General features: G+C 36.1%; 1 protein-coding gene across 1 annotated transcript; it reads right to left on the bottom strand.

Annotated features, from left to right (window-relative positions):
* Nucleotides 1-3,135: 3,135 nt before the first annotated feature.
* LOC139498158 (acetylcholine receptor subunit delta-like) lies at nucleotides 3,136-6,044 on the bottom strand. The gene is made up of 2 exons (XM_071286492.1): nucleotides 5,963-6,044; nucleotides 3,136-4,351 (listed from the first exon to the last, which is right to left on the bottom strand). The coding sequence occupies exon 2, from the start codon at nucleotides 4,334-4,336 to the stop codon at nucleotides 3,161-3,163; it is 1,176 nt and encodes a 391-aa protein (XP_071142593.1). The 5' UTR covers nucleotides 4,337-4,351; nucleotides 5,963-6,044; the 3' UTR covers nucleotides 3,136-3,160.
* Between the last annotated feature and the right edge of the window lie 9,201 nt (nucleotides 6,045-15,245).

The raw sequence follows: 15,245 nt of genomic DNA, 5'->3' as shown, positions 1-15,245 counted from the left end.
TAAAACGTTTAAACCCACTTCATTTGTTTGCACCTGTTCTAAGTCATAAACCTGACGTTCAGTGGTTGTCGTTTGTTGATGTTGTTTAATACATGTTTCTCGTTTCTTGTTTTGTATATAGATCAATCTAATTAAAATATAGATCTCCGATTTCGTTATACTACGTTACTACATGTGTTGTAAATTAACGTAGTATAACGAAATCGGAGATCTATATTTTAATCAGATTGGTATATAGATTAGACCGTTGGTTCTCCCGTTTGAATGGTTTTACACTAGTCATTTTTAGGAGCCCTTTATAGCTTGTTGTTTGTTGTTAGCAAGGCTCCGTGTTGAAGGCCGTATTTTGACTTATTATGGTTTACTTTTACAAATTGTGACATGGATGGTGATTTGTCTCATTGGCATTCATTCCACATCTTCTTATATCTAATAGACAATGATTAGAACTAGACTGAAAAGACCTTCCGCGTGCAAAGTGAGAACGCAACCATGATATCACCTATATTATACTGCATCATAGATAGTTTATGTTTTTACTTCTAATAAACTATTTAGAGGAAGAGGGGCATGATGTTGGTACCAACAAACTAGTCAAACCTTTCAGCTTCTATATGTGTCTGTCAGGAGCACGTAATTCAGTCATTTGTTGCTTTATATCATATTTGTTTTTCGTTCTTTTGTCAATTGTGCAATTGTTATTTCGGGGTCTTATTTTATTCGTCTATACGATATGGATTTTACATTGTTGAAGGCCTTACGGTGGCCTATAGTTATTCGTGTTGCTCAGTCTTAAGTTTTCTATGTTGTGTTTTGTGTACTATAATTGTTTGTCTTTTTCTTTTTTAGTCATGGCGTTGCCAGTTTATTTTCTACTTGAGTTTGAATGTCCCTTTGTGATCTGTCGATTCTGTTTAAATACAGGTGATGTACCCACATGCTAAAGATGCAAATTCAGTATAAATCAAGTGACTTATTATATGACTCATTACTTCTGACCACAAGCCAACCTGTCCTAAATTCTGACCAAGGATCAAATACGTTGCCTCCCACACTCTCAACACGAGACCAAATGACACAGACATTAACAACTATAAGTCACTGTACGGCCTTCAACATTGAATAAAAACGTCATTAGCAATCAGAGAAAAAAACATGACCTTGTGCAATGCCAAGATACAGATATCGACAGATTGTAAAGCCATGAATGTGCATATGAATATAAAAATAACATTTAGTTTGATTTTAATTTACTGATGAAATTAACCTCAATATTAATACGAATAAAAACAATATATATTATATTTTACAAAGATCAAATTGTAGTGTTGTAGTGGTAACCTTTTATAATAAATTGATCGAAAGGATCGATAAGTTTACCCGGATCGTATCTAAATTCCGGGCTCGGTGAACAGTATATTCGTAAATGTACATGGTAATTTCATATGAAATTTACCATATATATTGAGTTTTAATTTATGGCGACATCCTAGTTCACACCACTTTCTTTTAAAATTGCAATGTATACTAGTTGTAAGTTCGTATAATAATTATTTGCTTAAATCAAAAATTAAAGCACCGTATATTATTGTTCTATATTTTCGTGTTTATCGATATTAGAAATTCTTATTATACCAACTAAGAATAGAATTCTATTCTATATTTGTTTCATGCAATTGGTGATTTGTGAATATTAAGGAATGGTTTCCTATTTAGTGTCGAACTTGCAAACTTGTTGTACCTCGTATTTAAACGGTTTTAAATATCATTTCCTATATAATATTACATAAAGTGAAGTGGCATGATTGCAAATGAGACAACTTTGCAACAGAGTCCAAACGAAGCAGATTTAGGCAACTGTAGGTAACCGTACGACCTTCAACACGGAGCTCAACTAGTACCGTACTGTGAGCTATAAAATTTGCCATGTGAGTAAATGTGCAAAAATTAAAAAAAGACATAATAACGGGTCAATTAACGACAGAACAAAGAAAAAAAACAAATGTGAAAGACTCAATCAATGACAACCAAAGAAATACAGGTTCAAGGCTTTAGAAAGTTGAAAGAGGCTTTACTCATTTAATATCTGGTTAACTTGCTTGTTAGCTGAACCGTTACGGCATTGAACATTAAGTAAGGATGTGCCACCCTCCTTTCGAAGTAGCCTAGTCATACAGACAGTTGGCCATCTGTCGGACTAGTCTACTCTAAGAGGAGGGTAGTTAACCCAACATAAAAATGACTAGCAAGCTAACCAAAGATATTACATTTGCCTACACACTCATTGAAATCGGCTGTAAATGCGGATATCAAGACGTCTAATATGAAACTGCAGAATAACTAGCTTGAGCAACAAGACAAGTGTCACATATCAACTTCCGAAGCAAGGTTGTCGGCTCTCCGGACATTCCCGAAGTCCTGCGTTTAATTGATTGCCGAGTTTATGAGCTTCGGTCCTTCCTTGGAAGTTGGTCACATGTATACATAAGGAGCATAAACTGCTTACCCTTCCTGGTCACACGAGTTCTATGTTGTTCTATATTGCCTTCGTGCTTTTCAATCTCATTTTTTAAAAGAAATCTCTGTAATATTTGTGTATTGTTTTTTTGGGATCTTTTTGTCATGTTTTGTCCATTTTTATTAGACTTGTAATTTTGTATTGCTCCCTTGGCTTGCTCCCTTGGTATTTTCTCTCTCTTTCGTCAATTCAATGATAACGTAGTACAAAGGTAATGTCTTAAACCAATCTAAATGTCAAAGCTCATGGTGGAAATCTTTTCTTATAATGTCATATAGTTCCAAAAGATCTTATCGATGTCGTTTGAGATTTGCTGTTTTCTGTTATTGTTATAACGAGTGGAAGTTTGAGCGGGGCGCGACCTTTTTCTGGACGTCGGAATAGGGTGTATTTAAGCTCGTGATTTCGCCGATTGACCCTTTCGGGAACAGGGATTTCTTTTTTGGAATTTCGGAATGGTAGTCGGAATTTTTTTTTTTTAATTCGGGATTTCGGGATCAGGACACCACCACCCGCCCCCACCCCTTACCCCTCAAGTTTGTTACATGAACGACCTCGATTGGCTATACACTGTTGTGTACAATAAAGTCGAAGTGAAATAAAAGTTAACAAAATGGTTTAAATCATCACAAGCAATTATATTTATGTTGCTATAATACATAAGCAAATAATAGTAGTAAGAAGGAAGATTCCCATACTAATAAAGAACAAACACGTGTCTACTGCAGTTATTGCTTCTTTCCACTTAACTTCCGGTATTTCCGAATCTATTTCCGGCTCTGTATATTCCGCCGATTTTACGTTGTTTTGACGCAACCGCAGTGCAATAAATCTCAATATTTTATACACTGGTACACTGTCTGGATTTGTAATTAGACCAGCTTCTACGGTCGATATCAAAACAACTAAAGTTCCCATGAGCAGTTGTATAATAATATAAATTGATACTATTGGAACTGATTCTGAGGTTTGGGGAAGAGAATCTGAGACGATGGTTAGAAATACAGCAAATGACAACCAGACAGTTATTGTGTAGCCTAAACGTTCACCAGTATCCGCAGGAATCTTAAAAGTAAAGATGTCTAACAACGCCAACAAAATAATTGGTAGAATTATATGTAAAATCATATACAAAGGCTTTCGTTTAATTACTATGGTGAACTTTACACTGGATGTCATGTAGTCGAACTCAATTGTGGCAGAAGAGGAGGTGATTTCCCACTCACCATGACTCTCCAATCCGTCAGAAAGTTCTATACCGTTAGTGGTCTGTGTCAAAACAATGTCTTGAGATGAATGACTCCATGACACAAAAATTATGTCACACTTATGTTCATCGAAAGGGAAATATTTTGAATTCAAATTGCATCTAGTTTCAAATACCTGAGAAGGTCTCCACGTTAAATAGCCAGAACTACCGACTAACACTTGAATAAACTTTGATCCTAGCTCTTCCAACTCGCTAAATCCATTTTGTAATGATATGTCAGGTTTCCATACATTATCCTGCGGTAAATACAGCATATATAACCCATTATAAGAAGCTGGTGTCCATGTTAAAAGATCGTCTTTCCAAACTATACTCAGCCATCCTGCAGTTATAAGTTTTTGATCAATTTCATTTACGTCATTTATTCCATAAAGATTAAATCTGATATCAACCTCCGTTGGTGCCGATTGGTCGGTACTTGGTCGTATCAACTTGTTATAGCTATTTGTTGAAAAGATCTGTGTGAGAAGGCTTTGAACGTCTGTGTTACTGTGCAATATAGCTATCCTAAACAGAGAGATAAATATCCACAGTTGTGTCGACTTCATGTTTCAAAGAGTTGACTGTAAAAGTTTCAAAAATAAATAAATTAATAAATAAATAATAATAATTTTAATTAAATTCTTAATTCTATTTTTAAGGAGTAAATCATTACACAACGTTGATGACGTCACGGTCACATGACAAAATTATGTATATTAGCTGACAGACAAAAACATTCAACCAACAAGAAGACGAGTTACATCCAAAATTAAATTTCTAAGCTATGAGGGGAAAAAATGTTTTTTTTCATAGAACGTGTTCAAAAGGTTCGACGGAAAGTTATGTTATTTCTTCATAGACAGAAAAAAATAGTACAGTCATTCCTTAGATCTATAATATAGATGGTCTTAAGTTATATATTCTAGGTTCTTAAGTTGGGTATCAATAGTTTATTTACTTTACATTTTTGTGATAGCGATAATTTGTGTAAGTTATGCATCTTCATTTGGAACTATTTAAAAAGTGTATTCTTCATAAATCTGATACTTTTGAACTTTCACTGACAAACTGTTCGGTCATAAATTGTCATTATATTGTTGAACTATAGTCATTGTTTTATCGTAATCCTTTTATAAATACGACCGGTTGCAGACGTTGGCGATGCTAACATTAGACAATGACTAGGATCTAGTCACTTGCCTGAGAACACTCGCTTTAATTAACTCCACTCGAAAAATTAGACACAAGTTTTACAAATGTTACAAATTGATGTACTTTTACAAATCGAGCGGATGTTGTTAGTACGAATGCCGGACTCTAACTGAAGTAAAAACTTCAGAAAACATATTTAAACCAAGAATTTACCAGGTTGTTATTTCAGAATAGAAACGAGATTATCGAATGACAATGACAATGACGATAAGGATTAACAAAAGAATATAACAAAAATCTGCAGTTTGAGCTTTAGGCTAAAAAGCCGGCCGTAATGGAAATGACTAAAGGATTAATTATTCTTTACGTAAGAAAACTTAAGAACATCTGTGATAGCGATAATTTGAGTTCGTCAGTTTTTATTGAATTTCCCTTTTTGCATTTCCCTTGGAGTTTGGTATTTTTGTTGGGTGTAAAAGCGTTGACCGAAGTACATTATGTATGAAGCGCGGAAGTATTAAAATGTGCGCAAGGGTAACGCTCTTGTATGGCCCTATAAAATTATATCAAGAAGCATTTAATTCTTATAGTTTCATGTGTATGCTATTACCATGAAATTAAGAGTTATATCAAGCTTTTCATTTATTTTTCATTGGCATGGATAGCATGTGAATTCATTGCTGCTGTATAATACGGAAATATATTTTGACATACTTTTCATTGGGGACAATATTTTATTTTACAATTTCACTCGAGAGGTGTTAAAGCAAAATACATTCAAATGAACAAAAATACTACGCGTGACGAAGGGACTCAGTCAGTAACATTCCTTTTGTAATTAAAATTATGCTTTCCATTCGTCAATTTTTTTTTCTTTCTAAAATTCTAAATTTAAAAATTGTCATATACAGGACACGATAGAATAAAATGACATGGCATCTTCTAAAATAGCTTTTATGTTGTTCTTTGTTGAAACTTTGCAATAAAATCTTGTTATAAAAAATACATAAATGTAAATTAAATAATTTAACGAAACTCACCTTCAAGAAGAACGCGCTTGTGTATATGATCACCACTGCAAGTGACCAGAAACGCCTGTCCAGATTTCTAACTTGATTTCCATGCAGGTGAGGTTTGACAGGGTGATTTGTTTTTATCAACAAGGAAAATTTGTAATTATCGTGTGTGGAATCTTGACATCATTAAATCGAAATGTTTGTCTAATTTGACTAATCTAGGTTAATTACAAACCGGATTAATTAACTATTGAGAATCAAATTATACAACATTATGTAATCCACTATTTGCTATCTTTTGTGAACATTAAGTTGTTAATTTAATTTATAAGTTCTTTATCTAATGAATTTTGTCACGATTCAATTCAATTTGCCTCTTGTTACAGTGTATTAATAAAGTAATACAAGTGAATAATTAATAGGATCCAGAAACAAGCTGTTAGCTTATTTTAATCCGTTTGCTAATTCAAATCAGAACATTTTCATGGACGTCAAGTTGGTTACTTATTCCCTATTCCCTATTCCCTATTCGTTACCTATTCCCTATTCCCTATTCGTTACCTATTCCCTATTCATTACCTATTCGTTACCTATTCCCTATTCCCTATTCGTTACCTATTCCCTATTCCCAATTCGTTACCTATTCCCTATTTCCTATTCGTTACCTATTCCCTATTCCCTATTCCCTATTTGTTCCTTATTCCCTATTCCCTATCGTTACCTATTCGTTACGTATTCCCTATTCCTTATTCGTTACTTATTCGATTTTTAATACCCTTCCCCCTTTTTAATTGTTTATACTCTTATATCTGGTAATAGTTCTAAATTTGTTGCGGTAAAATATCTTTTTATGACCTATTTATATGTATTTGTGCTCAACCGATCCTTTTACTTTATTTTCGATACTCATTTGTTCCTTATTTGATTTTTATACGTTCTACCTTTTAACTGCTTTATGTCCGTATGTTTGAAGATGGATCTTGGTTCGAAGGGATGAAATCACCGTGTTAGCGCTTGCATAAAAAAAAAGATGTGATATGATTGCCAATGAGACAACACCCCACAATAGACCAAAATGACACAGAAACTATCAACTATAGGTCAATGTACGGCCTTCAACAATGAGCATAGCCCAAACCGTGTAGTCACATATAAAAGGCCCAGACATGACAATTTCAAACAATTCAAACAACAAAACTAACGGCCGCATTTCATATACAAAAAAATAAACGGAAAACAAATATGTTACACAAAAACAAACGATAACTACTTAATTTCAGGCTCTTGTCGAGGGACAGGCACAAACTAACATAATGTGGTGGGGTTAAACATGTTAGCAGGGTGTACATAGTTTCGGAGCATGCTATTACCTTGTTTAATTCGTTCCATCACTCGCTTATAATTCGCTTATAATACGTGTATCATACGTTGCACCTTTTAAAACATGATTTTCAATTGTTTTGTTGTCTCTGGTGGGAGATTTGGGTTCTTAGAGGTGATATACCTCTATAAGCGCATATGTACCCGTTCCAGCGCTCGGATAATACCCTGTTAAATATTCGTTACTTATTCGCTTTTAAAAAGTTTGTTGTACGTTGCACCTTTTAGAAAAGGATTTTCAATTGTGTTCATATCTCTGGTGGTAATAATATGTTCTTATAGATGAAATACCCCTATTAGCGCGTATGTACTCGTTCCAGCGCTCGGATAATACCCTTTTACTTATTCGTTCCTTATTCGCTTTTAATGCGCGGGGTATACGTTGCACCTTGAAATAAATCGTTTTTTTAATTGTGTTCATGTCTCTGGTGGTAACAATGTGTTCTTAGAGATGAAATGACCCTATTAGCGCGCATGTACCCGTTCCAGCGCTCGGTTAATACCCTGTTACCTATTCATTACCTATTCGTTACCTATTCACTTATAATACGTTTGTTGTACGTTGCACCTTTTAGAAACGGATTTTCAATTGTGTTCATATCTCTGGTGGTAATAATGTGTTCTTATAGATGAAATACCCCTATTAGCGCGTATGTACCCGTTCCAGCGCTCGGATAATACCCTGTTACTTATTCGTTCCTTATTCGTTTTTAATGCGCAGGGTATACGTTGCACCTTGAAATAAATCGTTTTTTAATTGTGTTCATGTCTCTGGTGGTAACAATGTGTTCTTAGAGATAAAATGACCCTATTAGCGCGCATGTACCCGTTCCAGCGTTCGGTTGATACCCTGTTACTTATTCGTTACTTATTCGCCTATAATACGTTTCTTGTACGTTGCACCTTTTAGAAAAGGATTTTCAATTGTGTCCATGTCTCTAGATCTGCTGGTAACAATGTGTTCTTAGAGATGAAATGACCCTATGAGCGTGCATGTACCCGTTCCAGCGCTCGGTTGATACCCTGTTACTTTTTCGTTACTTATTCGCCTATAATACGTTTCTTGTACGTTGCACCTTTTAGAAAAGGATTTTCAATTGTGTCCATGTCTCTAGATCTGCTGGTAACAATGTGTTCTTAGAGATGAAATGACCCTATGAGCGTGCATGTACCCGTTCCAGCTCTCGGTTAATACCCTGTTAGTTACCTATTCGTTACTTATTCGCTTTTACTACGTTTGTTGTACTTTGCACCTTTTAGAAACGGATTTTCAATTGTGTTCATATCTCTGGTGGTAATAATGAGTTCTTATATATGAAATACCCCTATTAGCGCGTATGTACTCGTTCCAGCGCTCGGATAATACCCTGTTACTTATTCGTTCCTTATTCGTTTTTAATGCTCAGGGTATACGTTGCACCTTGAAATACATCGTTTTTTTTATTGCGTTCATGTCTCTGGTGGTAACAATGTGTTTTTAAGGATGAAATGACCCTATTAGCGCGCATGTACCCGTTCCACCGCTCGGTTGATACCCTGTTACTTATTCGTTACTTATTCGCCTATAATACGTTTCTTGTACGTTGCATCTTTTAGAAAAGGATTTTCAATTGTGTCCATGCATCTGCTGGTAACAATGTGTTTTTTTAGATGAAATGACCCTATGAGCGTGCATGTACTCGTTCCAGTGCTCTGTTAATACCCTTTTACCTATTCGTTACCTATTCGTTACTTATTCGCTTTTACTACGTTTGTTGTACGTTGCAACTTTTAGAAACGGATTTTCAATTGTGTTCATATCTCTGGTGGTAATAATGTGTTCTTATAGATGAAATGCCCCTATTAGCGCGTATGTTCCCGTTCCAGCGCTCGGATAATACCCTGTTACTTATTCGTTCCTTATTCGCTTTTAATGCGCAGGGTATACGTTGCACCTTGAAATAAATCGTTTTTTAATTATGTTCATGTCTCTGGTGGTAACAATGTGTTCTTGGAGATGAAATGACCCTATTAGCGCGCATGTACCCATTCAAGCGCTCGGTTGATACCCTGTTACTTATTCATTACTTATTCGCCTATAATACGTTTCTTGTACGTTGAACCTTTTAGAAAAGGATTTTCAATTGTGTCCATGTCTCTGCTGGTAACAATGTGTTCTTAGAGATGAAATGACCCTATGAGCGTGCATGTACCCGTTCCAGCGCTCGGTTAATAACCTGTTACCTATTCGTTACTTATTCGCTTTTACTACGTTTGTTGTACGTTGCACCTTTTAGAAACGGATTTTCAATTGTGTTCATATCTCTTGTGGTAAAAATGTGTTCTTATAGATGAAATACCCCTATTAGCGCGTATGTACCCGTTCCAGCGCTCGGATAATACCCTATTACTTATTCGTTCCTTATTCGCTTTTAATGCGCAGGGTAAACGTTGCACCTTGAAATAAATCGTTTTTTAATTGTGTTCGTGTTTCTGGTGGTAACAATGTGTTCTTAGAGATGAAATGACCCTATTAGCGCGCATATACCCGTTCAAGCGCTCGGTTGATACCCTGTTACTTATTCGTTACTTATTCGCCTATAATACGTTTCTTGTACGTTGCACCTTTTAGAAAAGGATTTTCAATTGTGTCCATGTCTCTGCTGGTAACAATGTGTTCTTAGAGATGAAATGACCCTATGAGCGTGCATGTACCCGTTCCAGCGCTCGGTTAATACCCTGTTACCTATTCGTTACCTATTCGTTACTTATTCGCTTTTACTACGTTTGTTGTACGTTGCACCTTTTAGAAACGGATTTTCAATTGTGTTCATATCTCTTGTGGTAAAAATGTGTTCTTATAGATGAAATACCCCTATTAGCGCGTATGTACCCGTTCCAGCGCTCGGATAATACCCTATTACTTATTCGTTCCTTATTCGCTTTTAATGCGCAGGGTATACGTTGCACCTTGAAATAAATCGTTTTTTAATTGTGTTCATGTCTCTGGTGGTAACAAAGTGTTCATAGAGATGAAATGACCCTATTAGCGCGCATGTACCCGTTCCAGCGCTCGGTTGATACCCTGTTACTTATTCGTTACTTATTCGCCTATAATACGTTTCTTGTACGTTGCACCTTTTAGAAAAGGATTTTCAATTGTGTCCATGTCTCTGCTGGTAACAATGTGTTCTTAGAGATAAAATGACCCTATGAACGTGCATGTACCCGTTCCAGCGCTCGGTTAATACCCTGTTACCTATTCGTTACTTATTCGTTACTTATTCGCTTTTACTACGTTTGTTGTACGTTGCACCTTTTAGAAACGGATTTTCAATTGTGTTCATATATCTGGTGGTAATAATGTGTTCTTATAGATGAAATACCCCTATTAGCGCGTATGTACCTATTCCAGCGCTCGGATAATACCCTGTTACTTATTCGTTCCTTGTTCGCTTTTAATGCGCAGGGTATACGTTGCACCTTGAAATAAATCGTTTTTTAATTGTGTTCATGTCTCTGGTGGTAACAATGTGTTCTTAGAGATGAAATGGCTCGGTTGATACCCTGTTACTTATTCGTAACTTATTCGCCTATAATACGTTTCTTGTACGTTGCACCTTTTAGAAAAGGATTTTCAATTGTGTCCATGTCTCTGCTGGTAACAATGTGTTCTTAGAGATAAAATGACCCTATGAGCGTGCATGTACCCGTTCCAGCGCTCGGTTAATACCCTGTTACCTATTCGTTACTTATTCGCTTTTACTACGTTTGTTGTACGTTGCATCTTTTAGAAACGGATTTTCAATTGTGTTCATATCTCTGGTGGTAATAATGTGTTCTTATAGATGAAATACCCCTATTAGCGCGTATGTACCCATTCCAGCGCTCGGATAATACCCTGTTACTTATTCGTTCCTTGTTCGCTTTTAATGCGCAGGGTATACGTTGCACCTTGAAATAAATCGTTTTTTAATTGTGTTCATGTCTCTGGTGGTAACAATGTGTTCTTAGAGATGAAATGACCCTATTAGCGCGCATGTACCCGTTCAAGCGCTCGGTTGATACCCTGTTACTTATTCGTTACTAATTCGCCTATAATACGTTTCTTGTACGTTGTACCTTTTAGAAAAGGATTTTCAATTGTGTCCATGTGTTCTTAGAGATGAAATGACCCTATGAGCGTGCATGTACCCGTTCCAGCGCTCGGTTAATACCCTGTTACCTATTCGTTACTTATTCGCTTTAAATACGTTTGGTGTACGTTACACCTTTTAGAAACGGACTTTCATTTGTGTTCATATCTCTGGTGGTAATAATGTGTTCTTATAGATGAAATACCCCTATTAGCGCGTATGTTCCCGTTCCAGCGCTCGGATAATACCCTGTTACTTATTCGTTCCTTATTCGCTTTTAATGCGCAGGGTATACGTTGCACCTTGAAATAAATCGTTTTTTAATTGTGTTCATGTCTCTGGTGGTAACAATGTGTTCTTAGAGATGAAATGACCCTATTAGCGTGCATGTACCCGTTCCAGCGCTCGGTTGATACCCTGTTACTTATTCGTTACTTATTCGCCTGTAATACGTTTCTTGTACGTTGCACCTTTTAGAAAAGGATTTTCAATTGTGTCCATGTCTCTGCTGGTAATAATGTGTTCTTAGAGATGAAATGACCCTATGAGCGTGCATGTACCTGTTCCAGTGCTCGGTTAATACCCTGTTACCTATTCGTTACCTCTTCGTTACCTATTCACTTATAATACGTTTGTTGTACGTTGCACCTTTCAGAAAAGGATTTCAATTGTGTTCATGTCTCTGGTGGCAACAATGTGTTCTTAGAGATGAAATGACCCTATTAGCGCGTATGTACCCGTTCCAGCGCTCAGTTAATACTCTGTTACTTATTCGTTACTTATTCGGCTATAATACGTTTGTTATAAGTTGCAACTTTTAGAAAATGATTTTCAATTGTGTCCATGTCTCTTGTGGTAACAATGTGTTCTTAGAGATGAAATGACCCTATTAGCGCGTATGTACCCGTTTCAGCGCTCGGTAAATACCCTATTACTTATTCGCTACTTATTCGCTGATAATATGTTTGTTGTACGTTGCACCTTTTAGAAAAGGATTTTCAATTGTGTTTATGTCTGTGGTGGTAACAATGTGTTTAGAGTTAAAAATGACCCTATTAGCGTGCATGTACATGTTCCAGCGCTCGGTTAATACCCTGTTACTTATTTGTTACCTATTCGTTACTTATTCTCTATTCCCTATGCGTTACCTATCCGTAACTTATTCCCTATTCCCTATTTGTTACCTATTCGTTACTTATTCCCTATTCCCTATGCGTTACCTATTCGTTATTTATTCTCTATTCCCTATTTGTTACCTATTCGTTACTTATTCTTTATTCGTTACTTATTCCTTATTCGTTACTTATTCGATTTTTGATTTCCTCACCCTTTTTAATTTTTGTCGAGCCTGCAACTTTTGTTGCAGAAAGCTCGACATAGGGATAGTGATCCGGCGGCGGCGGCGTCGGTGTTAGCTAACTTTTTAAAAACTTTATATTTTAGAAGGTGGATGCTTCATACTTTGTATATGGATGCCTCATGTTACGAAGTGTCTGTCAGTCACATGTCCAATGTCCTTGACCTCATTTTCATGGTTCAGTGACCACTTGAAAAAAAGTTAAGATTTTTTGTAATGTTGAATTCTCTCTTATTTTAAGTAATAGGATAATTATATTTGGTATGTGCGTACCTTGTAAGGTCCTCATGCCCGTCAGACAGTTTTCACTAACCTCGACCTCATTTCATGGATCAGTGAACAAGGTTAAATTTTGGTGGTCAAGTCCATATCTCAGATACTATAAGCAATAGGGCAAGTATATTCGGTGTATGGGAGGACTGTAAGGTGTCCATGTCCAACTGGCAGGTGTCATCTGACCTTGACCTTATTTTCATGGTTCAGTGGTTATAGTTAAGTTTTTGTGTTTTGGTCTCTTTTTCTCATACTTTACACAATTACAATATTTGTTGTATGGAATGATTGTAAGGTGTACATGTCTAGCGTGCAGATGTCATCTGACCTTGACCTCATTTTCATGGTTGAGTGGTTAAAGTTAAGTTTTTGAGTTTTGGTCTTTTTATCTAATACTATATGCTATAAGTCAACTATATTTGGTGTATGGAAATATTATATGATCTGTATGTCAGTCGCGCAGGTTTTATTTGACCTCGACCTCATTTTCACGGTTCATTGCTCAGTGTTAAGTTTTTGTGTTTTGGTCTATTTTTCTTAAACTATAAGTAAGAGGTCAACTATATTTGTTGTATGAAAGCATTGTTAGGTGTACATGTCTGTCTGGCATGTTTCATCTGACCTTGACCTCATTTTCATGGTTCATTGGTCTTTGTTATCTTGGTTAATGTTAAGTTATGTGACAGTTGTTATAAAGCTTTATACTTAAGACTATCAACATAATATCAATGATTAGTAAAGAAGGCGAGACATTTCAGCGTGTGCACTCTTGTTTATATTCTTATCTCTTGTTATAGATCTAAATTTGTTGAGGTAAAATGACCTTTTTATGACCTATTTATATGTGTTTGTGCTCAACCGATCCTGTTGCTTTATGTTAGATACTTATTTGTTTATTATTTGATTTTTATACGTTCTACTTTTTAAATGTTTTATTTTCGTATGTTTGAAGATCTGGTTCTTGGTTCGAAGAGGTGAAATCACCTTTTAGCGCTTGTATAAAAATGAACATTTTAGAAAATGATTTTTAATTGTGTTCTTGTCTCTGGCGGTAACTATGTGTTCTTAGAGATGAAATAACCCGTTCCAGCGCTCGGTTTATACCCTGTAACTGATTCGTTCCTTAATCGCTTTTAATACGCGTGGTAAACGTTGCACCTTGAAATAAAACGATTATGGATTGCTTTCATGTCTCTGGTGGTAATTATGTGTTCTCTGAGTTGCAAAAAACCTATTAGCACATATGTACCCATTTCACCGCTACACTGATACCCTGTTACCTGGTTCGATTCCCGTTCGGGATGAAAATTTCAGGAACTTAATTTTCGGCTCTCCCTTGACACCATTTGCGAGTATGATCTTGAGGAAACGATGATAGTCCGTCGGAAGAGGACGATAAATGGCTGACCCGTGTTAAGAGAGAGCCATATCTCTTGCATGTTAAAGACACCCTTGTAGATTTCGAAAAAGAGTAGGCTGATGCCGCTACAAGGCAGGGGCGTAGCTAGAAAGAAACTATGTGCAATCAACTACGGCCGAGCGGAGCGATGCGAAAAAATTTTGGGACCCTTTTCTGCAAAAAAATGTTGTTTTTTTTTCGGGTTTCGGTCATAGGACGGTTAAAAGAGGATCTATATGTAGATAGGATTTATAAAAAAAATATGAATGTAAAACTATTAATCAATCTTCTGAATAGAGTTATACATCAACAACACATATTTGTGATACAGAATTGACTCAAAATTGTTCAAAATCTGCTCTTCGAGTCTAGGCAGAAACAAACTTCTCTGATTACTTTAATTGTCAATATTCACACTGAAATCCCGATGAATATGCAGTAATGCTTGTAACTGTTGTTGTTCATTGTTGATCGTACATTTCAACATACGTATATATATAGTACCCTGATAGATCTCCATGGTAGCACTCGCGAGATGTTATAAACCAGCGTACGTGTTCGGCATCGAGCGACCTCCCAATTGAATTCGTCAAAATTACATGCCAAGTCAGTCTCGTATGTCTCAGACAATGTTGAGATTTGTTCGTTTGTTATATATCTTACAACACGATGAAGCAGATACAGCACAAAGAAGCGATTTTCTGATAATACTAGACGCGACTCCACTCTCCAGTTCCCTTATATCATATGGTCTATGAACGCAAAAAATAATGAGACTTTTCA

This window comes from Mytilus edulis, chromosome 12, assembly GCF_963676685.1.
Source record: "Mytilus edulis chromosome 12, xbMytEdul2.2, whole genome shotgun sequence".
Taxonomy (NCBI): domain Eukaryota; kingdom Metazoa; phylum Mollusca; class Bivalvia; order Mytilida; family Mytilidae; genus Mytilus; species Mytilus edulis.
The sequence above is the reverse complement of the archived record's forward strand: the minus strand, read 5'-3'. Positions and strand labels throughout refer to the sequence as shown.